Below are 26,020 nucleotides of genomic sequence, written 5' to 3' on the forward strand. Positions count from 1 at the left end.
CTGTACTGGTCAAATGTGTGTCAGGATAGGCAGGTTCTTGATGTAACAAAGGAATGCGTGTGTATTTCAGAAGCACATGAGCCGAGCCTGAACTGGAGCAGGCCAGTGCCGCGGAGATGGAGTGAGATTAATGACATTGCAGAAATGGAATGGGATCATTTCTACACCCCTCCCAACCCTTCCGAATTTGGCGGAAAGTTTCCGCTTTCTTATTTCATTTCCACCATTCCAATTTTTCCTCACATTTTCCCACAAAACAGTCGGTAATTGCAATTTGTCAATTCGGACTCCAGAGGTCGCTAGGGGTTCCGCGGGAAATCCCCCGCGCCCTGGAAGTCTCCCCGAAAATGTGGCACCCAGGCTGGGCAAGGCAGCCAATCTCGACCTCATCGGGACTCCCATGGCCAATTTGACAATTCGGCCACTAGTGGTCACTAGGGGTTCCGCGAGAAATCCCCCCGCCCTGGAAGTCTCCCCGAACATGTGGCACCCAGGCTGGACAAGGCAGCCAATCTCGACCTCATCGGGACTTCCATGGCCGATCGGTGGGTTGAATTTGCAACCTGCGGCCGGGACTCTGGAACTCCAGCCCAGCTGGAGCCAGCACATCTATCCCCATAGCCGTCTTCCTTGGCCAGCTGGATAAACCAGCAAAGCTCTGGAACCAAGAGTGCCAGAAAATCAGTGGTGGAACTGTAATGAGTAAATATTAAATTTAAGTGCAAGATTATATAACTATTAATTAATTAAGACAGTGTTAAAATATAAAATGCAGCAGAAAAGCCAATTACCACCTTTTTAGGCTGATTATCAATTAATGTGCGAATTTACTTTAACAAGTACGTCCGCATGCTTAGTCGAGTCGCATATATCAACTCTTTCTTCATAACTTAGTCATACATTTTATGACCATTGTGCTTTTATTAAATACCAAGAGAATTGGGATGTGTAAGGAAAAAGCAAAATAGAAAAAACAAAACAAAACAATCTTTTCTTTATGTTGCAAAAAGTATCTCTGTTCAATAACCTTTCAATAAATAGCAGAATATACTCATGATAGGCCTGACATTGTACATGTAGTCCAAGAACTACAGACTATTGGAAATAATAGTCTTTTTTCACACATGAATGTAGCACAACGCGTATGCGCATTTGGCATGCTTACCTTTTTTCTTGCTGAAAAGTTACATTACGTGCTATATTATGAATTTTGATGTAAAATTCTGAATTCAAAGTTATGAATTTGTAAAATCAAATGTTGGGAGGTATATTTCTAGTTGGTGTACTACACCAAGGCATTAAGCACTGATTGCTTTGGTAGACTTGGCAGGCTGCGGGAAGTAGTCTGTTCCCTCACCTTGTCACTCCTTTAACCTCTCTGTTTCCTGTTCCTCCTCCAAGTCATTCGTCTAATCTTGCGTTTAATGGAGCTTCTGGTCATCTATCCTAATATTTTCTATGTGGCGAAGTATGAAATGTTGTCTGAGGTGCTCATGTTCTTACCTTATGAGTTTTTCGTTAAAGATATCTTTTCTGTCAGTTGTTGTTGAGTGATCAATTTACTTTTGGATAGTCCATGTGAAATACGAGTAGATCCAGATATAGTGTTCAATGTAAGAAATATTTTGAAATGTGCTTTCAGATAGCTAATTTTGAGATGCTTTGTGTAGAGTCGAGGGCACGGAAACTGGCCATTCAGCCCATCAACGGCATGTTGATATTTCTTCATGATCTGTCTGCCATCTCCATCAACAAGATTTTCATTTACTTTCCCCCTCAAGTTGATTTAGTTCCCTCTAAATGTATTTTTTGCCTTCCGTCAGATGAAATAGTAGTCACTGTATTTTGATAATACTTGGATCCTCGTGAAGTTGGATTTCTTCCATTTTTGACTTTGCTTTTTGGTTTCAAATTTTAATGATGAATGCAAGTTGGATATACTGTTCTTAAAAGATTTATTACATTTATTATGATTTATTATAAATGGTACAAAATCAATGTGAGTAATTGTTTTTATAATTTATAATGCAAATTTAATACAGTGCTTTATAAATTAGGAAATCAATTTTGATTTTTAAGTCAATATTTATTACAAGTAATAGCATTTCTATTGGGGGGAAACCACTGTCAAGTTCAGTCTGTTGTCATATGTACAAATGCGACGAGGTTGTTTGTAGCAACATTACATGCACGGAGACTTGGACAGCATCCAAAAACATAAATTATACATAAATTCTACAAGGCAGAGAAAAGAAAAAGACTGCATAAAAACAAAAAAATACATTAGGGCAAAAACAATTAGTGAAACAGGTCCGTGGTAGTGCAAAAGGTGGTTCATTGTTGAGATAAGGTTAGGGTTGTGCGGGTTAGTTTAAGAACCTGATAGTTGTAGGAAAGTAACTGTTCCTGAACCTGGTGTGGGACTTCAGGCTTCTGTGTCTCTGACCGACGGTAGAAGTAAGAAGAGGTCACGGCCCAGATGGTGGAGATACTTCATGAAAGATGTCTGTATTTAGGCTGCACCTTTCATTGGTGGGGAGGGCTGTGCCTTTGATGATTGGGGTGTATCCACCACTCTCTGCAACCTATTGTATTTCTGTGTGGTGGAAGTACTATACCAAGCCATGATGTAACCAGTCAGCAGGATACATTGTACAGTGCATCTGTAGAAATTTATTATAGTATTCGAGACATGCCAAATCTCTATGAACTTCTAAGAAAGTAGAGGTGCTGGCTTGCTTTTTTCATGATTCAATCTGTGCTGATCCCAGGATAGGTCATCGAAGATGTTAATGCCCAGGGATTTGATCCTGCTAAGTTTCTGCATGGCTGGGATACCAATGAAAACTGGTGCATGGTCTCCCGAATTCTCCTTTCTGAAGTCGACAATTAATTCCTTGGTTTTGTTGACCTTGAGCGATGGATTTTTGTTGCAGCACCACTCCTCCAGGTGTTCTATCTCTCTCCTACACACTTACTCGTCAATCACCACCCATGATTCAGCCAGCAACAGTGGCGTCATTAGTGAATATTTTGAGGTTGAGTTATTTTGAGGTCGTCCAGATAATTTTGCTGTGTGCAAGTTTTCAATTCGTGAATATTGAACATTTTCAATATTCACAGTTTCAACACACTTTTACTTTCATAGAAATCTTCCAAGGAAATGTGTGTGTATATTTTCTTTATAAAGCTTGACTTCAAGAAAGTTCATACCACTTCCTTTTCTCCCCAAAGACTTACCTTGGTTATAAAGCCACAAAGAAAATGGAATGTAATTTTTGTTTCATTTGTCAGGAAGCAGGTACATTGATATTGCAATGTTACATCCATATATCAATTGTAATACAGTTGAGGAGCTATTCTAGAGAGGAAGTGTTGTTCCTCAGGCAGTCATATATTATATTTGGCTGCAGCTATAGCCATACCAATGTGTTGTCCCAAAGGTTTGTAAAACAATTCTACCTTTTTAATGTTGCAGGGAAGCAAAAGTGAATTAAAAAAAATAATGAATGCTTTGAAGTCAGTAGCATAATGATTGTTATCCTAGAATCTAGAGGAACAGATTAATGACCTGTTTACATGGGTCCAAATCGCACTGTGATAAATGAGAAATTTCAGTTCATTACAGCTTGGGTTTGAAAGCAAATATGCCATGAAATTGCTGGATTGTCATAAAAGCCCATCTGGTTTAATGCTGTCCTTTAGGGAAGGAGATCTCTCATTTTTACTGATCTCTGGCCTACGTGTCAGTCCAGTCCCACAATAAAGTTGTTGATTCCTCGAAATGGCCATTCATGCTTCTGCGCTTAAAGAACAATTTGGAATAGCCAATAAATGCCGCCCTTGCTATTGATGCTCTTACTTAAAACTTTAAAAGCATTTGAATTAGCCTCAATGGCTCTAGTTTTCCTGTAAAGGATTAAGCCATGAGTTGCTTCACACCAAATAAATATATCTCTCACAATCACCATGGGAGGATTGCAATTTCAACCAAAAATACAGAGGCTTGAATTCTACCAAGGATTACTGTTGAGGTCATTTGTCTTGTAAAGAGAGCTGCAGTGTCATGTTGAAACATCCCAGGTTTACATCTGGAAGATCTTGGTACAGTACAAGGCATAACAACTAGAAAATAATGCTGAAGGCATTAATAAGGTTGAAAAGTCCGTATTCTGCCTTGGTCTGTTCTCAAGTACGTTCTGGAGAAACCACCCGGAGCGGAAGGAATAAGTTGGAGTATATTTTTAAAGGTGCATTGCATTTCATTGTGGAAATGGCAGTTCAGCCAACTTTGTGAATATCCACTGGGTTGGTGCCCCAGAAATGATTGATAGGTGTCTGTTTTCAAAATACTTAGTGGCTTCTCAAGATTTTTTCCACCTGGGTGTACTCTTCATTTATCTTATTAATTGTTGATTGACCAGTTTAGGCCTCGGTCCTGTCATCAGTCATCCTCATTTTAATCAGCATGTTCTTTCCCAAATCCCCTGTCACATCACATGTCAGCTTGCCTCCTTGAATCTTCTCTCAACCCTTGAAACATAAAAAAAATTATTAGAGGGTTAGATAGGGTAGACAGTCAGAACCTTTTTCCCAGGGTGGAAATATCCACCACTAGAGGGCATAGGTATAAGGTGAGTGGGGGAAAGTTTAATGGAGATGTGCGGGGCAAGTTATTTTACACAGAGTATGGGAGCCTAGAACGCATTCTAGGAGGAAACAGATACGATTGTGGCATTTAAGAAGCTTTTAGATAGACACATGGAAGTGCAGGGAATAAAGGGATATGGATCACGTGCAGATAATTTAACTTGGCATCACGTTTGGCACAAACTTTGTGGGCCATTGGGCCTGTTCCAGTGCTGTACTGTTCTATGTTCTTCAAATGTGGAATCGCTCTTTCGTTCATTTTATATGATAGCATGTTTGATGCACAGTTCTGATAATCATGATCCCATGTCGAAAAGAGTTCTGGATAATGCTAGTTAATATGTTCTAGATGCTGTTGATTATTTTACATGTTTACTTTAGGGGATCTGGGCATTGGCCGTAGATCAACATTAATTGGCCACCCTAAGGTGGTGAGCCACAGCCTTGAACCGGGCCAGTTTTTCTGGTGAAGGCCCTCCTACCATACTGTCAGACAGGGAGTTCGAGGATTTTGACACAGTGGTGATAAAGGATCAGTAATACATTTCCAAGTCAGGATGGTGTATGATCGAAGCTAATCTGATCCATGCTCTGTATGTGTTGCTGACAGGAATGATGCTTGGTTGTTGATGCAGTGTTGTACTTGCAGCCATATATAAAACACACTCTCTCTTCATTAACAGGTCCACATCAGCACTACTGGTATAATAGTCACACCACCACCCAGCAGTCCTGTCAATACAGTACCTCCTTGTGCCTTCCCTCCAGAAGGCACTTACTCAGTTGCTCCTGGGGTAAGTCTTCTTTGCAATACATCAGTCTGCAGTTACAGTTATTTTCTTAGAACCACCTTCCATGTATCAAACATCAGCCTGTTATAAAAGTTGGATGTTATCAATGACAAATTAAACTAAGCATCAATGGCTTGGAATAAAAACAGAAAATGCTCGAAACAGTCAGAATTGCAGCTTAAGAGTTAATGTTTTCAGATGAAATGCCCTTTGGCAGAACTGAGAAACCTGTCGGGAGGGATAGATAGGACAAAGTAAATATACTGATAGGGTGAGGTCGAGGTTGCTCTGGAAGTTAGACACACAATGCTGGTGTAACTCAGCGGGTCAGGCAGCATCTCTGAAGAAAAGGAATAGGTGATGTTTCAGGACGGAACCCTTCAGACAGCTCTGGAGATTAGCTGTTGTTTTGATCAGGTCAAAAAATGGGAATGGTCCATATTTGTGCTCATCTACCAGCTAATCTAGACTCCCTAACAAACATGTACAAGAAAAATAGGTGTATGAAAGATGCCATTTCTCTTGCCCTACATTCAGCCCTGGATCACTAACAAAAATACCAATGTCAGGATGTTATTCATCAACTTAAATCAGGAGCCTTCAACACCATGATTCTGAATAGGCTCAATATGGATGCTATGAGGCTGCAGGGTGACTTGGATAGGTTGGGTGAGTGGGCAGATGCACAGCAAATGCAGTATAATGTGAGGTTATCGACTTTGGTGGCAAGAACAGGAAGGCAGATTATTATCTGAATGGTGTCAGATTAGAAAGAAGGGAGGTGCAACGAGACCTGGGTGTGCTTGAACATCAGTCACTGAAAGTAAGCATGCAGATACAGCAGGCAGTGAAGAAAGATGATGGCATGTTGGCATTCATTGCAAGAGGATTTGAGTTTAGGTGCAAGGAGGTCCTACTGCAGTTGTACAGGGCCCTGGTGAGACCGTACTTGGAGTATTGTGTGCAATTTTGGTCTCCTATACTATAATCATGCACTATTTTTGAGCTGAATCTGATTTTAATCTTAATACTGAGCAATAGAATATACTGAAAATACTACAAGTGCTTATTTGGTCAGGTCAGAACCTTGAGTGGAGGAGTTGTTAACGTTGTGGGTCTGGGTGTCTCATCCGATCTTCAGTCAGGAACAAGCAAGTCACGCCAACTCAAGTCATCCCATTGCACTGTCTACAACCCGTTGCTACTTCATTGTCGCCTTCCTCCATCCCCCAAAATGACTAAAATATGAAAAATAAACACTGTGCTGGAGTAACATCTCTGGAGGACAAGGATAGGCCACATTTCAGGTTAGGATCTCGTAATATAATCATCACCTACCTAAAAGTAAGGGCTAAAGTTTTTAAGCCGCTTGCTTGCCATTAACATCAGCATTTGCAAGTTTAGTTTAATTTTTAGTTTAAAGAAACAGCGTGGAGACCACCGAATCTGTACCCGAATATGCGCCCGATCTCTGTACACTAGCACTATCCTACACACTAAAAATAATTTAGAATTTTTACCAAAACCAATGAACCTACAAACCTGTGCGTCTTTGGAGTGTGGGAGGTAACCGAAGCACCCGGGGAAAACCCACGCGACCACAGGGTGAATGTACAAACTCCGTACAGTCAGCACCGGTAGTCAGGATTGAACCTGGGTCTCTGGGCACTGCATGACAGCAACTCCATCACTGCACCAATGTGCCGCCCTGTGTGCATCATTTGTCATGTTGCTCCTATATTCGGATGAGTCTGTCCCATGTTTTGTGGCCACTTCCAGAGGTGCCTAAGGTTGCTCTCAGCATTTGTGGCTCCCAGTGTGTCTTGCTAGCCTCATGGGTGGCACAAGGCCTTTATTATTGTTGTTGAATGTCTCTGATGATCAGAAACATTGAGTAAAAGGAAAACCATTTAAATCTTGAAAAGATTTATAAGTATTTAATTAAAAATATTTTAAACTATATGCAACTTACGTGAATAAAAAAAATCATTAAAATGGTGGGGAGAAAAGACATAACTTTTACGCAAACTACATAGGGCTACATAAGAGAGCCAAAGAGTTCTGGAAACATACTATACAGAAACAGGCCCTTTGGCCCATCGAGTGTGCAGTGCCCATCAACTTCCCATTTTACACTAATCCCACATTGATTCCATTTGTCCCAAAGACATTTGGACACATACATGGACAGAAGAAATCTATCAACCAAGAAATGGGTTTGGAGGCATGTGGGCCAAACGCGGCCAAATGGGACTAGTTTAGATGGGGCATCTTGATCGGCATGGATGAGTTTGGCCGAAATCCTGTTTCCATGCTGTGTGACTCTACGACTCTATTTCACAGCGACGAGTTTGTTTTACATGTTACTTAGGTGAGATTTTTGGATTTTGGATGCAACCACATAAAAATGCATTCAAATGTGACAATGGAAAGTCATGTGAAGCAACTACCAGCTGCCAGCAAGTGCTGAAGTAGGAGGATAAATATTTAACCAGATTACATCCCTCTGTGTTCACAGTTAATGCTCCAGCTTTCTAATGGCAAGCTGCAGTCAGCTGATCCCCAAGGTCCCAGGTGTTTTTAACAAGCGTGCTTTGATTAAAGAGATACCTCATTAGACACCAACTGTTCTGAATTCTGCCACATTTAAACATGCATCAGAAAAGGTTTCCGAAAAAATACTGTATTAAGGCTGTCTCAATCACAGCCTGTCACAGCAAATAGAACTGAAATATTGCAGCAATTTAATTTGAAGCTATTTGACAGTATTTGAAACAGCAGAATTTGTTTCTTCCCTTGAGAATTGTTGGGAAGGCAACGTTTAAATTGCTTTCACAAATGTGCTTGATGTTCCAGAGTGGTAGTTTGTCTCAGTCGTGGTATTTTTCTAACTTGGAATGTGCTGTAGAAATTAGTTTTCCCAGTTTTCGTTTTAAATATGACATTTGTATTGGTGCAACTAGGCGGTTTGCAGAAATTTTCAAAGGTTGCTCACAGCCACAGAGAAATGGGTGGCATTTGAATGATTTTTCATCCTCGCTGCTCCTTATTTTTGTGTTTGTAGTTTGCACAACTAGTAGACCAGCTGCCTCACAGAGACAGAGACCCAGGTTCGATCCTGACCTCGGGTACTGTCTCTGTGGAATTTGTATGTTCTCCATGTGACCATGTGGGTGTTCTCCGGGTGCTCCGGTTTCCTCTCACATCCCAAAGACGTGTGGGTTAATTGGCCTGCTAGTCCCTAGTGTATCGGGAGTGGATGAGGAAGTGGTATAACATAGACTTAGTGTAAATGTGTGATTGATGGTGGCTATGTATTTGGTGGGCTGAAGGGCCTTTCCAGGATAAGGAACTAAAAGGAACTAAAGTTTGACTGGGGAATAATGCATGTGGTGGAATTCTTGACAACTCTTCTACTCAGGTATTCTTTAATTCTCCTCCATGCAAAAACATTACAGTCCTATAGGCAACGTATAGGAGAGTGCAGCAATTAAATAACTTCCAAAGAGCTGGCACACGAAAAGGGCCAGTTGGACGAAATGGGCTTTTTCTATATAGTTTGCTGGAATCTGAAGCAAAACAACAAATTATTGGAGAAACTCAGCGGTTGAGCAGCTTCTGTGAGTAGAAGAACAATCAATATTTTTGGTGGATGGCCTGCACTAGGACTTATTGAGAGTCCTGATGCAGGGTCTTGATCCAAAAGACCAACAATTCCTTCCTCCCCTACACATGCTGCTCGTGTTCCTCCAGCAGTTTTGTTTTGCACTTTCTGTACAGTGTTATTCTAAAGTAAAGGTATAGTGCAGACCAACAAAATGTTAGGTTTTATTAGTGGAACTGCACTATGCTGACCAAGATGCCCCATCCAAGCTAGTCCCATTTGCTCATGCCTGGCCTATATCCCTCTAAACCTTTCCAATCCATGTACGGTCCAACTGTCTTTTAACTGTTAATATTAATTTCTGCCTCAATTACATAAATACCCCTCGAGTTCCTATTCAATATTTCTCCCCTAACGTTAAATCTATGCCATCTAGTTCTTGACTTACCTCCCCTGGAGAAAATGATTCTGTGCATTTACCCAATCCATGCCCCTCAGGATTTTATGTACCTCTGTAAATCACTGCTCAGCCTCCTGCACCCCAAGGAATAAAGTCCTCGCCTGTCCAACATCTCCCTATAGCTCAGGCCCTCGAGCCCTGGCAACATCCTCATAAATCTTCTCTGTATTCTTTCCTTAATGGCATCTTTCCTACAGCAGGATGACCAATAACTGAACATTACACTCCCAAGTGAAGCCTCAGATGAATTGTTTTTAGAAAACAAATCATATTGAAGAGTGGCGAGTAAGGGAGATGCATACATTGCCTAATCATCTTTTAGTAGCAATTAATTGGACACTATTCCTTGCTAATGTGGATGGAATTTATTGTCCTTGTGATGATGCTGACACTTAAAAGGTATGCCATTGGTTCTTTTCATGCCAAAAGCAACATTGGAGAAAATGATTTCGTTTTTTTAGTTTTAGTTTTAGATATGCAGCGTGGAAACAGTGTGGTGCTCGTTCAGCCCACCGAGCCCATGCCAACCATTGATCACCCATATACTACTTCTATCCTACATCCGAGGAACAATTTATAGAAGTCAATTAACCTACAAACCTGCTCGTCTTTATAATGTGGAAGGAAACCGGAGCACCCGGAAAAAACCTGGTTTGTACCAAAGATAGACACAAAGTGCTGGAGTAACTCAGTGGATCAGGCAGCATCACTGGAGAAAAAAGGATGGTTAATGTTTTGGGTTGGGACTCTTCTTCACTTTGTGTCCGTCTTTGAATTCATTTAGTTTAGTTAAGTTTAAAGATACAGCATTGAAACAGGCCCTTCTTCCCATCGAGTCCAACTAACTATCGATCACCCACTCAGGCCATTTTTGTTATCCCGCTTTCTCTTCCACTTCCTACACGCGAGGGGAAGTTAACAAAGACAAATTAACATATAAATCTGCATGTCTGGGATGTGTGGGGAAACCGGAACGCCTGGAGGAAACCCTCGCGATCACAGGGAGAACGTGCAAACTCCACATAGTCAGCACCTAATGTCAGGATTGAACCTGATTCTCTGGCGCTGTGAGGCAGCGGATCTGCCAGATGTGCCACTGTACCACCCTTGTGCCACACTGTAGCCCCTGTTTCTTTACTGCGTCAGGTTTCCCAAGAGTGGTGGTATACAGAGCTGGGGAGGAGCGGATATCCTTTCAAATCAGCAAGAGGTTACATTAATCAGCAACAATAATAAAACTATTGATATTGAAGAACATCACATGGAGAGAAAGTGGCATTACAAAGGATTGAAGCTATTCATGAATAACCATTATTCAGTCTGATTGCTAAAGATTACTGACCCTCAAGATGGCACAGCTTCAAAGGTTTTTTTTACACTTAAATAGAGGCGTCGAAGAGGACAAAAATAGGTCAGTCACTGTGATCTTTGTGTCATGCGTTTCACCGAGTTCCACATCAAAGGCAGTTACCAGGTGCGGAATGGATAGGTTTCATCCCAAAGTCTGGGCGTGGAGCATTTGAATTATGATTGCTTTAGGTTACAGTTGCTTGTGTTTAAAGCCAAGTGTTTTGTTGCTTCAGGTTTCATTTTACATTTGCTCATAATGTTTCTGTTAACAACAGGAATAACAGCAAATCTAAGGTCTGTGCATGGTTGGACTTGACTCAAACTGCTGAATGGCTTCAACATGACTCACAGCAGATTTCTACATTGCTGTGCTAATCTTGCGATGTATTAAATTTTTAATACCTGTAATTGAGATTAATTGGTGCGAGCCTAGTAGATTATGTTACTGGACTTCAGAACCTCTGAATAAACCTAAATAAACCATAACTTTATTCAGAGCCATCATACAGTCACAGTCACAGAGGCCGACGTCAGAAGATCCTTCAGGGGGGTGAACCCTCGGAAAGCGCCTGGACCTGATGGTATACCCGGTCGAGTTCTCAAAACCTGTGCAGACCAAATGGCTGGGGTTTTTGCGGATATTTTCAACCTCTCACTACTGAGGTCTGAGGTTCCCACCTGCTTTAAGAGGGCATCAATAATACCAGTGCCCAAGAAGAGTAAGGTGACATACCTCAACGACTGTCGACCAGTGGCACTAACGCCTGTGGTGATGAAGTGCTTTGAGAGGTTGGTTATGGTGGATATCAACTCCTACCTCAACAAGAACGTCGACCCACTACAGTTTGCCTACCTTAACAACAGGTCAACGGAGGATGCAATCTCCCTGGCTCTCCACTCCGCACCGGACCCTTGGACAATAAAAACACTTACGTCAAGCTCTTGTTTATAGACTACAGCTCGGTGTTCAATACCATCATCCCCTCCAGGCTGGTTACCAATCCAGAAGAAGTTGGTGGACGTCTTCTGGGGCAACGGAAAGCACTGGGCCTCTGCAGTGGTCCTGAGTCTCCCGATCGAGGAGGGCGGTCAGTCGCTGATGTGCGTTTGCACCCAATTGGTGGCTCTCCGCCTCAGGACCCTGCAGAGATACCTGTACTCAGAGCCTCCTCCCAGGTGTCACGTGCCGGCGACGCACTTTTTCCAAGGAGGTACCCCGGATCCAGATGGTGGGCATCAGCCTGCTGAGGATGCCCAGCTTTTACCGGGACTTGCTGAGAGTCTGGAACCTAGTTGCCGTCGACCGGGCCCCCCCCATCCATCGGCGGAGGGTGACGACCTGGGCGTGAGAGCAGCCGGCCCTTGTCCCGCACCACCGGGGCTCAAACATGTGGAGCACTTGCGGCTGAGCAAACCCACACTCAGCCGGAAGTACTGGTCGGACCCAGGCGCCGTAATCCTTCTCGGGAGCCGGTCCCACACAACCGCCTTTCCTCGACACCCTTCATCTCCCTCCGAGACGCAGGGAGGCGTGTCCTGTACGGGCTCCTCCTCCACACCCTGCTCTGGTCCACCTTCCGAACATTAAGTGGCGGTCGGTGTTGCCTTCCGGTCGCGAGGAGGCCCCCCGGTGGGGGTCCCTCTACGCAGGGATTCTGCCCCACTCCATCAGGGACCTGGGGTGGAGGGTATTGCACCGAGGAGTCCCCTGCAACCTGTTTCTCTCGCGGTTCACAGACTCGCCAGCCGCCTGCCACTTTTGCAGGCCGGAAGAGTCTGTTTACTACTTCTCACCCACCATTCTCATCTTTGGACACCCTGTGCGTAGGGGAGAGGGTAGGGCCGAAGATGTTCTGGTTGGGTTGTTCCTGGGCCTGGCCAAGCTGGCCATCTGCGAGTCACAGCACCAGGCTGAAGAGGGCTCTGCCCAAGTCAGCTGCCTGCCCATTTTCTGGGGTTACGCTCATGACCGGGTGGTGCTAGTGAGGGACTACGCGATGTCCACGGGCACCCTGGGGGATTTCCAGGACTGCTGGGCACCGCGGGGGATTGAATGCATCCTTGACAAGGAGTGTAAGATAGTTGTATAATAGTTTAATGTTTTTCTTGTATTATGGTGGTGGGTTCTGCTTTGGTTTTATTGTATTGTATATATTATTTTAATAAGCTAACGGGACTGGGTCTCTGCGCATTCCTCTGCAATTGGATCCTCGACTTCCTCATCCACAGACCACAGTTTGTTCGAATTGGCAGAAATACTTCTTCCTCATAAACAATCAGTGCGGGAGCACCTCAAAGCTGCTTGCTCAGCCCCCTGCTCTACTCACTCGATACTCATGACTGTGTTACCGGACAGTGTGAACTCCATCTTCAAGTTCGCCGACGACACCACTGTTGGTGGACGAATTACAGATGGTGATGAGTCAGAGTTTAGAAGTGAGATCGACTGATTGACCAAATGGTGCCAACACACCAAATATCAGTAAAACCAATGAACTGATTGTGGACTTTGGAAGAGGAAGGATGAGGACCCACAATCCTGTTTATATCAACGGGATGATGGTGGAGAGAGTCAAAAGTTTCAAATTCCTGGGCTTGCATATTTCCGAAGATGTTTCCTGGACCCAGCACATTGATGCAATTATAAATAAAGCACATCAACGCTGCTATTTCCTGAGAAGATTAAGGAGATTTGGTATGTCAAAGAGGATTCTCCTGAACTTCTACATGTGTACAGTAGAGAGCATGTTGACTGGTTGCATCGTGTTCTGGTTCGGCAACTTGAACGTCCAGGAGCGGAAAAGACCACAAAAAGTTGTGAACACTGCCCAGTTCATCACTGGCTCTGACCTCCCCACCATTGAAGGGATTTATCGCAGTCGCTGCCTCAAAAAGTCAGCCAGCATCATCAGAGACCCACACCATCCTGGCCACACACTCATTTCACCACTGCCATCAGGAAGAAGGTACAGGAACCCGAAAAATGTAACATCCAGGTTCAGGAACAGCTTCTTCCCTACAGCCATGAGGCTGTTAAACAATACAACCTTAAATAAGCTCTGAACTATAATAGACAATTATTATTATTATTATTATTATTAATATTCTGTTGTGCTGCTGCAAGTAAGAATTTCATTGTTCCATCTGGAACATATGACAATTAAATACTCTTGACTCTTGAAAATGAGAAATCCACTCCAGCTGAGCAGTAAATAAGTGGGGTTTTTTAAATGCCTAAAAGCTGGTGTTTGTTTAAACAACCCAGTTGTTCCAGTAGAGAAGAAAATGTCCCTTATATTTGCATCTATTCCTGTATCTGTTTGTTTGACCGGTGTTGTAAATATTACACCAATGTTTAAAAAAGGATAAAGAGTAAATTCAACTGCACGCAGGCCAGTGACAGCTTCCCAAGGGTGGTCAAAGTATGGTTTGGTTTATTATGGTCATGAGTGAAAAGGTTTTGTTTGCTGGCTGTTCAGTCAAATCGGATAACATTCTGCATGAATACAACCAAGCCATGCACAAGTAAACAGGTAGAGTGAAGGGAAAAATACCCGAGTACAGAATATAGTTTTCAGCCATATAACTTTGCAGTTGCAGCGAAAAAGTCCAATGTCCACGATGAGGCTTAGTTTAGTTAACTTTATTGTCACGTGTACCAAGGTACAGTGAAAAGCTTTTTTACATGCTATCCAGTCAGCGGAAAGGCTAAAGCTGGTTCAGTTGCCTGATTACAGCTGAGTAGAAACTGTAAGTTAGAAAATTGGGACAACGCCATAGCTTATAGGAGAACTCTTCAGAAGTCTGATAACTGAGGGAAGAAGGCTGTTCCTGGGTCTGATGGTTAAACAATATTGGGGAAAATATGAAATAGTAAATAAAAGCATATTGTATTGATTAACTGAGGTCATCAAATACAATATGAAGTCCTTCGAATTTACGGTTGGTGTTGCTGGGGAAAGTACTTTCGATGTGCATATGGACTTTCATAAAGGCTTTTGGTAAACGTTTCATTTTACACCAAAATTAAGGCCCATGGGAGTAATGGACAATGGCAGCACATGCAGGCTGACGAAGGACCAGGAATCAGAAAGTATTGCTGAACGACTGATTATTTTCCATGCTGGAAAGAAGTCTTCAGTCTTCCCTCAGGAGTCAATAATTTGGTCTGGTTTCCTCCACATCCCAAAGACATGTGGGTTTGTAGGTTAATTGGCCTCTGTAAATTGCCCCTATTGTGTAGGGAATGGATGAGAAAGAGGGATAACATTAAACTAGTGTGAATGGTAGATCGATGATTGGTGTGGAGTCAGTGGGCCAAAGGGCCTGTTTCAATGCTGTATCTCTCAACTAAACCTGAAACATGAACATTGAGAAGGACAGGAGCAGACTTGAGGTATATATGGATATTTTTTCTCCCTCTGTTAATCCACTGTGATGGATGTTTCTTTTTGTTTTGTTTTGTGTTGGTTTGTGATTGTGTGCGTAATTGCTTATTTTTATTGCTCTTATTGTTGGACTGGGTGACAAAATCTCGTCCAAAAGACTTGTGTTTTTGGATGACAATAAAGGTTATTCTGATTCTTCTGATTGTGAATGGTGAAATCAGTAGACATTAGAGCAGAGATAACAACATGGAGACGTAAGAAGTGATACATCTTCATAGTAAGAATAAAGTACCACGGGAACTAACTGGCATTATGTTAAAAGGGATGGACACACCTGTGGCGTATCTACATAACTCTTTGAAGATGGTAGAACAAATTATAAAGCTGGTTTTTAAATCAAAGCAGATGAGATTCCTGATTTTATTAACAGAGGGAGAAAGAACAAAGGGGCGGAAACTAAACTTTTATAAAACATTGGCTAGGTCTCAGCTGCAATACACCATTCAGATTTGTCCTCATGATTTCAGATGAATGTTGATACCTGAGGAGTGGAGAAAGGAATTCTAAGAGGGCAGATTGGATAGGGGATTGTGTGTTGAAACTGGAAGAATTTTGTTTGCTGTCTTTATTGCAGAGGTGATTGAGAGGAGATTTCAAAATCATCTGTTTTAGAACATAGGAACATAGTTCCTGAACACTTCCATGTGCATATCCAAAACCTTCTTAAACGCCTCTATCACATCTACCTCTACCATCAACCCAGCAATGCATTCCAGGCCCCCACCACTCTGTGGAAAAAAAAACTAAACCTGCACATCTCCATTAAACTTTCTCCCTCTCACCTTATAAAATGCCCTCTATTGTTGGACATTTCCAACCTGGGAAAAAGGTTCTGACTATCTACCCTATCTATGCCTCTCATAATTTTGTATTCTTCTATCGTCTTCCCCACCTCAAACGTTCCAGAGCCTGTCCAACCACTCCCCGTACTAAAACCCTCTATTCCATGCAGCATTCCGGTTAATCTTCTCTGCACCCTCTCCAAAGCCTCCACGTCTTTCCTATAATGGGGCTACCCGCACTTCACACAATAAAGCAATTTAATGGAATAAATAAAGAAAACGTACAGTGCCCTCCATAATGTTTGGAACAAAGACCCATAATTTATTTATTGCATATAGCTTATGCTTGTTTTGGGGGTTAGTCACCTTCTGTTTTTTCTTCAGCATATAAAAGGCATGCTCAATTGGGTTCAGATCGGGTGATTGACTTGGCTACTCAAGAACTGACCATTTTATAGCTTTGAAAAACTCCTTTGTTGCTTTAACAGTATGTTTGGGATGATTGTCTTGTTGAATGAACCACCGGCCAATGGGTTTTGAGGCATTTGTTTGAACTTGACCAGATAGGATGTGTCTATATACTTCAGAATTCATTATGCTACAACCATCAGCAGTTGTATCATCAATGAAGATAAGTGAGCCAGGACCATTGGCAGCCATACATGCCCAGGCCATAACACCCCCACCACCGTGTTTCTTGGGCAGTTCCTTCTCTCCTCCATACTTTGCTCTTGCCATCACTCTGACATAAGTTAATCTTCGTCTCATCTGTCCACAAGACCTTTTTCCAGAACTGTGGTTACTCTTTTAAGTACTTCTTGGCAAACTGTAACCTGGCCATTGCAGCTAACCAGTGGATTGCATCATGCAGTGTAGCCTCTGTATTTCTATTCATGAAGTCTTCTGCGGACAATGGTTAATGACAAATCCACACCTGACTCCTGTAGAGTGTTTCTGATCTATCGGACAGGTATTTGGGGATTTTTCTTTATTATAGAGAGAATTTGTCTGTCATCAGCTGTGGTGTTCCTTGGCCTGCCAGTCCCTTTGCGATTAGTAAGCTCACCAGTGCTGTTTTTCTTCTTAATAATGTTCCAAACAGTTGATTTTGGTAAGCCTAAGGCTTGGCTGATGTCTCTCACAGTTTTTTTCTTGTTTCTCAGTCTCATAATGGCTTCTTTGACTTTCATTGGACAACTTTGGTCCTCATGTTGATAAATAGCAATAAAAGTTTCCAAAGGTGATGGACAGACTGGAGGAAAGACTGTGCTGAGAGCTCTGATATACCTGCATTAGGAGGCAATTAAACACACCTGTGCAATTACAAACACCTGTAAAGTCAAATGTCCCAAACATTATGGTGTCCTAAAATGGGGGGACAATGTATAAAAGTGGCCTTTATTAAAATCTGACTATGTGCACTTTAACCACGTGTGATTTTTTCTATTACAAATCTCAAATTGTGGAGTACAGAGGCAAATAAATAAAGTCCCAAACATTATGGAGGGCACTGTATTTCCAGTGGTAGACACAAAGTGCTGGAGCAACTCAGCGGGTCAGGTAGCATCCCCTGGAGAATGTGGATAGCTGACACTTTGGGTTGGGACCCTTCTTCAGATTCTCGGAGTCTGACCCGCTAAGTTATTCCAGCACTCTGTGTCTTCTTTTGTAAACCAGTGTCTGTAGTACCTTATTCCTTATTTCCAGTGGTATGTGGGTTAGCAATCAAAATAAACAGTTTGAAAATGTTTAGGAGAGGAGCAAGCAATAAAATGAAGCCATACTTCTTTACACAGTTGTGAGCTGTACTGTAGTGGAAGCAGATTGAATAATAGCTTTAAAAATGAAACTTGAACATTTGGAAGAAAAATGGGTATGATCAAAGACAAGGCAAGGCGTTTATTTATATAGCACATTTTAGCAACAAGGCAATTCAAAGTGCTTTACATAAAACATTAAAGAGCAGTTAAAAGCAAATAAAAACAATCATTAAAGAGAATAGAAAAGAAAAACAAGCTAAAATAGAATAAGACAGGTATAAAATACAAAATTAAAAGTTACAGTGCAGTGTAAGACAATAGACAATAGGTGCAGGAGTAGGCCATTCGGTCCTTCGAGCCAGCACCACCATTCAATGTGATTATGGCTGATCATTCCCGATCAGTACCCCGTTCCTGCCTTCTCCCCATACCCCCTGACTCCGCTATCCTTAAGAGCTCTATCTAGCTCTCTCTTGAAAGCATTCAGAGAATTGGCCTCCACTACCTTCTGAGGCAGAGAATTCCACAGATTTACAACTCTCTGACTGAAAAAGTTTTTCCTCATCTCCGTTCTAAATGGCCTTCCCCTTATTCCTAAACTGTGGCCCCTAGCTCTGGACTCCCCCAACATTGGGAACATGTTTCCTGCCTCTAACGTGTCCAACCCCTTAATAATCTTAGATGTTTCAATAAGATCCCCTCTCATCCTTCTAAATTCCAGTGTATACAAGCCTAGTCGCCCCAGTCTTTCAACATACGACAGTCCCGCCATTTCGGGAATTAACCTAGTAAACCTACGCTGCACGCCCTCAATAGCAAGAATATCCTTCCTCAAATTTGGAGACCAAAACTGCACACAGTACTCCCTAGGGCCCTGTACAACTGCAGAAGGACCTCTTTGCTCCTATACTCAACTCCTCTTGTTATGAAGGCCAACATTCCATTGGCTTTCTTCACCGCCTGCTGTACCTGCATGCTTCCTTTCAGTGACTGATGCACTAGGACACCCAGATCTGAGAAATGAATAATTATTTGATTTAATAAAAGGCAGAGTCAAACAGAATAGTCTCCAGCCTCGATTTAAAAGAACTGAGAGTTGCAGCGTACCTGCAGTTTTCTGGGAGTTTGTTCCATACATGCGGTACATAAAAACTAAACGTTGCTTCTCCATGTTTAATTCTGACTGGGGACAGAAAGCAGACCTGTCCCAGACGACCTAAGTGGGCTGGATGGTTCATAATGTAGCAGAAGATCAGAAATGTATTTTGGCCCAAAAGCGTTCAGTGATTTATAAACCAACAGTAGTATTTTGAAATCAATTCTTTGACAGACTGGAAGCTAGTGTAAAGACCTCAGAACTGGAGTGATGTGATCCACTTTCTTGGTCTTAGTGAGGACTCGACAGCAGCATTCTGAGCATGGAAGCGGGGTTTTAACTGTTTGTTTCTAACTAAACAGTCAATACAGATGTGTCAAACATCTGCATGGTGCCATTCCATACCACAGTTGTCTTTGAAAGGAATACAGCAAGCCAAATAAAGATAGGAAATGCTGGGAACATTCAGCAAGTTCGTTTTGCATTGTAGAATCTTGCAAGACTGATGAGATGGACTCTAAAGTCCAACTTTCCAAATCATGCCCACATACAAGGATTACGTTTTTTAAAATAACTCTTCTAAACTCCTGTTGAAGGTTTATGAATTGGCATCTGCTGCTTTTAGCCCTGAGGTGATTGTTTAGATTAATAGTTAATTTACAGCATCTGTAAGTCTGTCTTTCACATATTTCACATTAAAGAACTTTGTACCATTCTTTTATATTTACATTTCCAGTAAATGTAAATTTATTTGCTTAGACCATAAGACATAGGAACAGAATTAGGTAATTCAGCCCATTGGCTGATCTATTTTTCCCTCTCAACCCCATCCTCCTGACTTCTCTCCTTAACCTTTCACACCCTTACTAATCAAGAACCTATCAATCTCTGCTTTAAAAATGCACAATAACCGCTTCCACTGCTGTCTGGGGCAATGAATTCCAGATTCATCACCCTCCAGCTAAAGAAATTACTCCTCATCTCCATTCCAAAGGTATGTCTTTATATTTTGAGGCTGTGTCCTCTACTTCCAGACACCCCAATACTGGAAACATACTCTCCATCTATCTAGGCTTGAGTCCTCCTCCACGATTATCCCTAAAAGGTTAACTTCGATGTCCAGGTCAACCTTCCCTGAAACAATCCTGAGGCACTGATGCCCTCATTGATGCACGTGTCGGAAAATGCACTGAACTTTGGAATCGGGCGCACCATTTATCTGCACTGTGTTAATGTAACTTGTTCTGGCACGTTATCCAGGTGTTTCCCAGTCTCTGATTAGCCTTTATTAGTAATGGTCTTGCCCTTGCCTGATGCTGACAGGGAGTGATCAATGATTACTGCAATTCCTTCATTGCCTTTTCCAGCGAAACCTTTCATGGTGCACTGAAGTCTATTATCTCTTGTGTATTACCCTCAGGGTTGCTGGTGTTGGATTACTGATCCAGTTCAAGTCTGGACCTTGATTCAAGACATCATAGCTAGATCATTGTCGGTGGGGGGGGTCATCTGCCACACTATGTCACCTACTCCCTCTTATGTAGAGGGTAATAGTCCAAGTGGACCTGTTGGGCCCAAACCGCTCCTGCATTGGTGCAGCACCCTCTCCTCCCCCCTCCCCTTCCCCTCCCCCCCCCACTCCATCCCCCTCAACCCCCCTTATCCTCCCTCCCCTCCCTCCTCCCTCCCTAGGAGATAGATTTAAACTTTAAAATGTGAGTCACTTTAAAAATATAACACCAATTTCAATGAAACTTCTTCCATTAGCACCAAAGGGACGATGGTGAACAAAGTGGGCCTAAAATTGTTGCGCCATCGTGTACCGTTCAGGAACAAACAAACAAACCAAAGTTTTAATATATGGATAAGTTCCAAGTCCAGAGACTGGAACACAAATAAATTGATCCTCCAGTGCTGTGCTGATGGATTACTTCACTGTTGAAGAATATCCTTTGGGTAGAATGTTAAACTGAGACCCCCAACTGCACAATCAGATCACTATCGAGAGTATTTCAAAGCGGTGATCTCTTCACCAAAATTTATCCATCATTTCCGCCAGGGATTATCTGCTCATTCTCACTTTACAGTTGGTGAAAGCTTATTGTGTGTCATCATTGACAAGTTTGGCGAAGCCTCCTGACGCTTTGGTCTTACAGCCAGTCTCAATAAGATGAAGGTCCTATGACATCCTGTTCCAGGCGCTCAGCCCAGCTCAGTGTGTATTGATGGCACCAAGCTGACGATGGTTCAACCTTCGGGTACCAAGGGAACATTGTCTCTTTTGATTGCTCTCTCGACAGAGAAAGAAAGACTCGAATCTGCAAGGCCAAGGAGAATGTACAAACTCCACACAGACAGCATCTGAGGGCAGGATTTAATGTGTCTCTGGCGCTATGAGGCAGCAGCTGTGTCACTCTTGTGGATGGCACAATGCCACAGTGTTGCTACCTCACAGTCCAGCAAACTGGGTTCGATCCTGACCTCTGATTCTGTCAGAGTGGAATTTTCACATTCTCCCTGTGACTGCTTATGTTTCCTCCGGGTTGTTCCCGTTTCCTCCCATGTCCCAAAGACTTGACGGGTGCTAAGTTAATTAGCCATTGTACATTGCTCGGTCACCTGAATCACAAACGTAGAGATCGCCATGAATGGTCATACTCAACAAGCCTTTTGCATGGCTGTAAGACTCAGACACTTCACAGGAGATCTTCAAGGTCACACATGGGCAGGACAGGAGGACAAGCTTGGATAGTGTAGACAGGGCCAACTGGTCAGCATTGAGGCCATGGTCCCCGAGGACATAATTTAGACTTTACTTTAGAGATGCAGCGTGGAAACAGGCCTTTTGGCCCACTGAGCCCGCGCCGACCAATGATCACCCTGTGCGCTAACACTCTCCTACACACTAGGGACATTTTACAACTTTACCAAAGCCAATTCACCTACAAACCTGTTCATCTTTGGAGTATGGGAGAAAACTGGAGCACGCAGAGAGAACGTACAAATTCCGTATAGAGAGCACCCATAGTCAGGATTGAATCCAGGTCTCTGGTGCTTAAGACAGCAACTCTACTACTGTGCCACATCTGCTGGGCAGGCCACGTAATCCATATGAACAGGGTCCCTATGCCACACCAGCTCCTTTATGCAGTTTGTGTGCAGAGCCACTGGAACCAAGCCCCCAGAAAGCAATGCAAGAATTGGATTAAAGTCAGCCTCAGTCACAGTGGAATTCCTGTAAGAGAGCTGGAGACCTGTGCCGAGGAGAGAGGCTGGTGTCCTTTGACTAAAACGGCCTGTATCAACTCTGAAGGCAGCTGATGGGATTGAGTCACCAGAGCCAGAGAACACAGAAAAACACTTGCCTCAGAGTCTTTCCCATGCCCCCACTCTCCCCGAGTGTGTGGCTCTAGGTCGAGTCTTTCCAGCCACAAACAGAATTGCCAATGATGACTGTCTGGAGGACTGAATGAAACCAATGAGGACTGACTGAATGAAGAGTGATTCTACACTTCACACTTCCTTGGCAAGGCTACCAACATAATCAAGGATGTCTCACCCCGGTCATTCCCTTTTCTTCCCTCCCCCGTCAGGCAAGAGTGTAAAAAATCATTCCTCCAGATTCAGGGACAGTTTCTTCCCAGCTGTTATCAGGCAACTGAACCATCCTATCACCATCTAGAGAGCGGTCCTTAGCTACTATCTACCACATTAGAGACCCTTGGATTAACTTTAGTTGGACTTTACTGGACTTTATCTTGCACTAAACATTATTCCCTTTATCCTGTACACTCTGGAAGGCTTGATTGTAGTTGTGTACAGTCTTTCCGCTGACTGTATAGCACACTCCAAAATAGCTTTTCGGTACACGTGACAATAAACTAATTAAACTAAACTGAACAACTAACACCGTCATACTTGGTGTTCATCCAACACCACGCGTGTAAATTGGCTGCTGCATCTTCTTCATTACAGCACTTTGGAGTACTTCAATGGGATGACCTGAAAGATGTGCTGTAAATGCAAACCTTCCTTCGAATGCTAAAGGAAACCTCTTACTGCATTAATCAAGCAGAGTAGAGCTGATTGTGCCTTGAGATTTCCATGGGAAGAAATGGGACTGAGTAGAAAATATTTTATGCATTCCCCATTTAAAACATCCTGTTGGATGCAGAATATGTGCATTTTGACTCATGCAAAATTCAGTTGCAATCTTGAAAATATGATGTGTATCAAGAGAATTTCTGCGTATGAATTCAAGGCTTTCAACCAAGATGCTGTTCCAATTGCTAAAAGGGTCACTTTGTTCAAGGATTTTAAACAGTGTTATGACTGAAATAGAATGTGACCTAAATGATCAGTGTAGCAATGGTTCTCAGGCTCATTAAAATTGCATGCAAAGCCGTTTTAGAGGAGAATGCGTCAATGGATATTTTCTTGTAATCATCTGCTGCAATGTTTAAATGGGAGAGGGCAAACTTTTGTGCAGAGTACCAGATAATCTACCTCAACAACTTGATATTTCAAAATGTTTATAACTCCTTTGGGCATCAAGTCCAGCTTTTAAAGCTTCCATCTTGCACTTCTCTTGGAAAACAAGCTCCTCTTGTAATATTGGCGACATTTCACTCGGTTGTCAAACAGATGACATTTGTGACAGGCGTTACAAGCACTGAACTGAGGACATCTGGGGAAAAATGACGGGTAAAAATACCAGAGAGGAGACACAGGAGTTGCTAGAATCTTGAGTAAAACACAAAGTGCTGGAGTAATTCAGCGGGTCAGGCAGCATCTGTCTGAAAAAAGGTCCTGACCCGAAATGTCACCTATCCATTCCTTCCACAGACGCTATCTGACCCGCTGAGTTATTCCAGCACTTTGTGTTTTACTAATAAAAATGCCAGATTGAACTATCAAGCCTTTCATACCTTGGTCACAACACTCACTCCCACCTCAATTTATCTCCACCCAACATCATGCAATCTCTTCACAGAGGAATGTTAAAATCTTAGGGCGACTTTAGGAATAAAGTATGATGGGGGGAAAAAAGGAAATTAAAACACAAAATACTGGAAGCACTGGTCAGCAAGTGTTGGCAGTAAAAGTATCAGTTGTCTGAGACCCTTTGCCAATGCAAGAATGAAGAGTCTCAGACGTGAAACATTAATTCTATTTCTCTTTCCACAGATACTGTCCGACTTGCTGGGTGTTCTCATAATTTTTGATTTTACTTTGGATTTCTAGCATCTGCATTTTTCATATTGTCGCATTGAGGGAAAATGCAAGGTGCCATTTTCCTATCACCTAGAATTCTGTTTCACCCCACACAACCTCCATGCCTGTATGCAGCAGCACAGTCTACTGATAGATTAAAGATAATGAGGATAGGTCCTTTTGGGTCACTTGTAGTAAGTCCATTGGTGCACATTGGTATAAAGTAGGGGATATCTGAGGGATGGAGCAAGCAACAGAAATCTGATAGAGGTCTGATGTAACTGAGAAATCTGTTTCAGGACATATGACAATAAAAACACTCTTGGCTCTTGACTTGACTCTTCTACAACTCCGACCCAGTGCCACCATGAGGACAATGGGCCCTTATGACCAAGTTAAGACTTTAATATTTTTAACAACTTTGAACCTGAAGGGTACAAGATGGTGTGGAAATGTGGCAACTCTTGTATACTGCCTCTGTGTAACCAACTGTTCCTGCACTCTTGTACAAGTATGATTGTGCCTGTATATTAGTCTTTTTACTGAACCCTATCCAAAAAAGGAATTTCGCCGTAGCTGGTGTCATATTGCGTGGAAACAGGCCCTTTAGCCCAACTTGCCTACACCATCCAACAAGCCCCATCTACACTAGTCCCACCTGCCTGTGTTTGGCCCTTACCCAAGTATATATGACAATAAAGTACCATTGACAAGCAATGATTAATAAGCCAGGAGAAACCTCTTTATGCTTAGAGTGGTTAGAATGTAAAATTTGCTGCAGCAAGGTTGAGATAAACTACATTTAAGCTCAATACACTTCAGTAGAGTAAGGGGCAAAGAAAGATATCCCTTCATTTAAGGAAGATTGACTACAAAGATGCAACAAAACCTTGGCAGCATGAAAATTGGTAAGCGCTGCTTGAGCTGATAAGTTTCGCATGACAGAAACTAAATCTGTGCCTTTTGTGTTTGTGTAGGAGAACCACCCACCACCGCCACCTCCACCACCTTCGAATGCTACTGTTACGACATGTGCTTCAAGTTCCCCACGACCATCACTGGGACCTGTGGACCAAGTGGCACATCCGAGGCCTCAAGTGCGGCCGAATATGTAAGATTCTGCTTGTGCGTGTGTGTGCGCATGTGTGCGCGCTTGCTTGTTGGCTTTCATCTTCAAATTCAATTTATTTATAAGCTTCATATAGTTTGAAAAAAAATCTGTATTCTCGTTTTCCCTTATCAGGCCTTTTGGGCTGAAGAAGGTGCTCTGCAAATAATTTCCAAGTAGTGCTTATTCATGAAGTTTTGTTTCAGTAGGTAATTAAGTAGTATACCTACCTAATAATTAGTTTTAATCTAATGTTTTGAGAGATTTATAAAGTCACATTAACTGCATAGAATTTGCAGCACAAGATGATCATTCAGTTCAAATGGCCTACATCGTTACCGAGATCCATCACATCTTACCTCAGTTTGCTTTCATCTCAGCCAATCTGATTTGTCGTCTCCAGGTGGTTCATTGAGATCCCTGGATTGTTAGTTCAGTGATTTAACCATTGCGCAACCATGTACCTTAAACATCATTGTGCAAACCAGTAGGTCAGAATCTTTAGTAATGCTTTATCTGCATCCATTTATCAATTGGTGTTTAGTTTGCATGCGAATGGTACTGCTAATAGCAAGTCAAGATGTGCGGTATGGTAAGAACAGGAGGATAATGCAGTGTAACATAACATGCATTATGTCTGTGTTTGTAACCCTTTCAGACGATAGTTTATACTCAAATGTATTGAATGCAGGCCAAACTGGAACATGCTTTCTCTTTTACAGCTATATTGCAGGCCCGAGATCTAACCAAGGATGAT

At 42.5% G+C, this 26,020-nt stretch overlaps 1 protein-coding gene across 1 annotated transcript in view; it reads left to right on the forward strand.

The window, feature by feature from the left end:
* sh3rf1 (SH3 domain containing ring finger 1) overlaps positions 1-26,020 on the forward strand; it is a 159,166-nt gene that overhangs the window by 114,626 nt on the left and 18,520 nt on the right. The window contains exons 6-7 of the mRNA XM_078394858.1: positions 5,334-5,444; positions 25,133-25,266. Coding sequence (XP_078250984.1) covers positions 5,334-5,444; positions 25,133-25,266 — 245 coding nt within the window. The remainder of the gene's footprint in view (positions 1-5,333; positions 5,445-25,132; positions 25,267-26,020) is intronic.

This window comes from Rhinoraja longicauda, chromosome 3, assembly GCF_053455715.1.
Source record: "Rhinoraja longicauda isolate Sanriku21f chromosome 3, sRhiLon1.1, whole genome shotgun sequence".
Taxonomy (NCBI): Eukaryota; Metazoa; Chordata; class Chondrichthyes; order Rajiformes; family Arhynchobatidae; genus Rhinoraja; species Rhinoraja longicauda.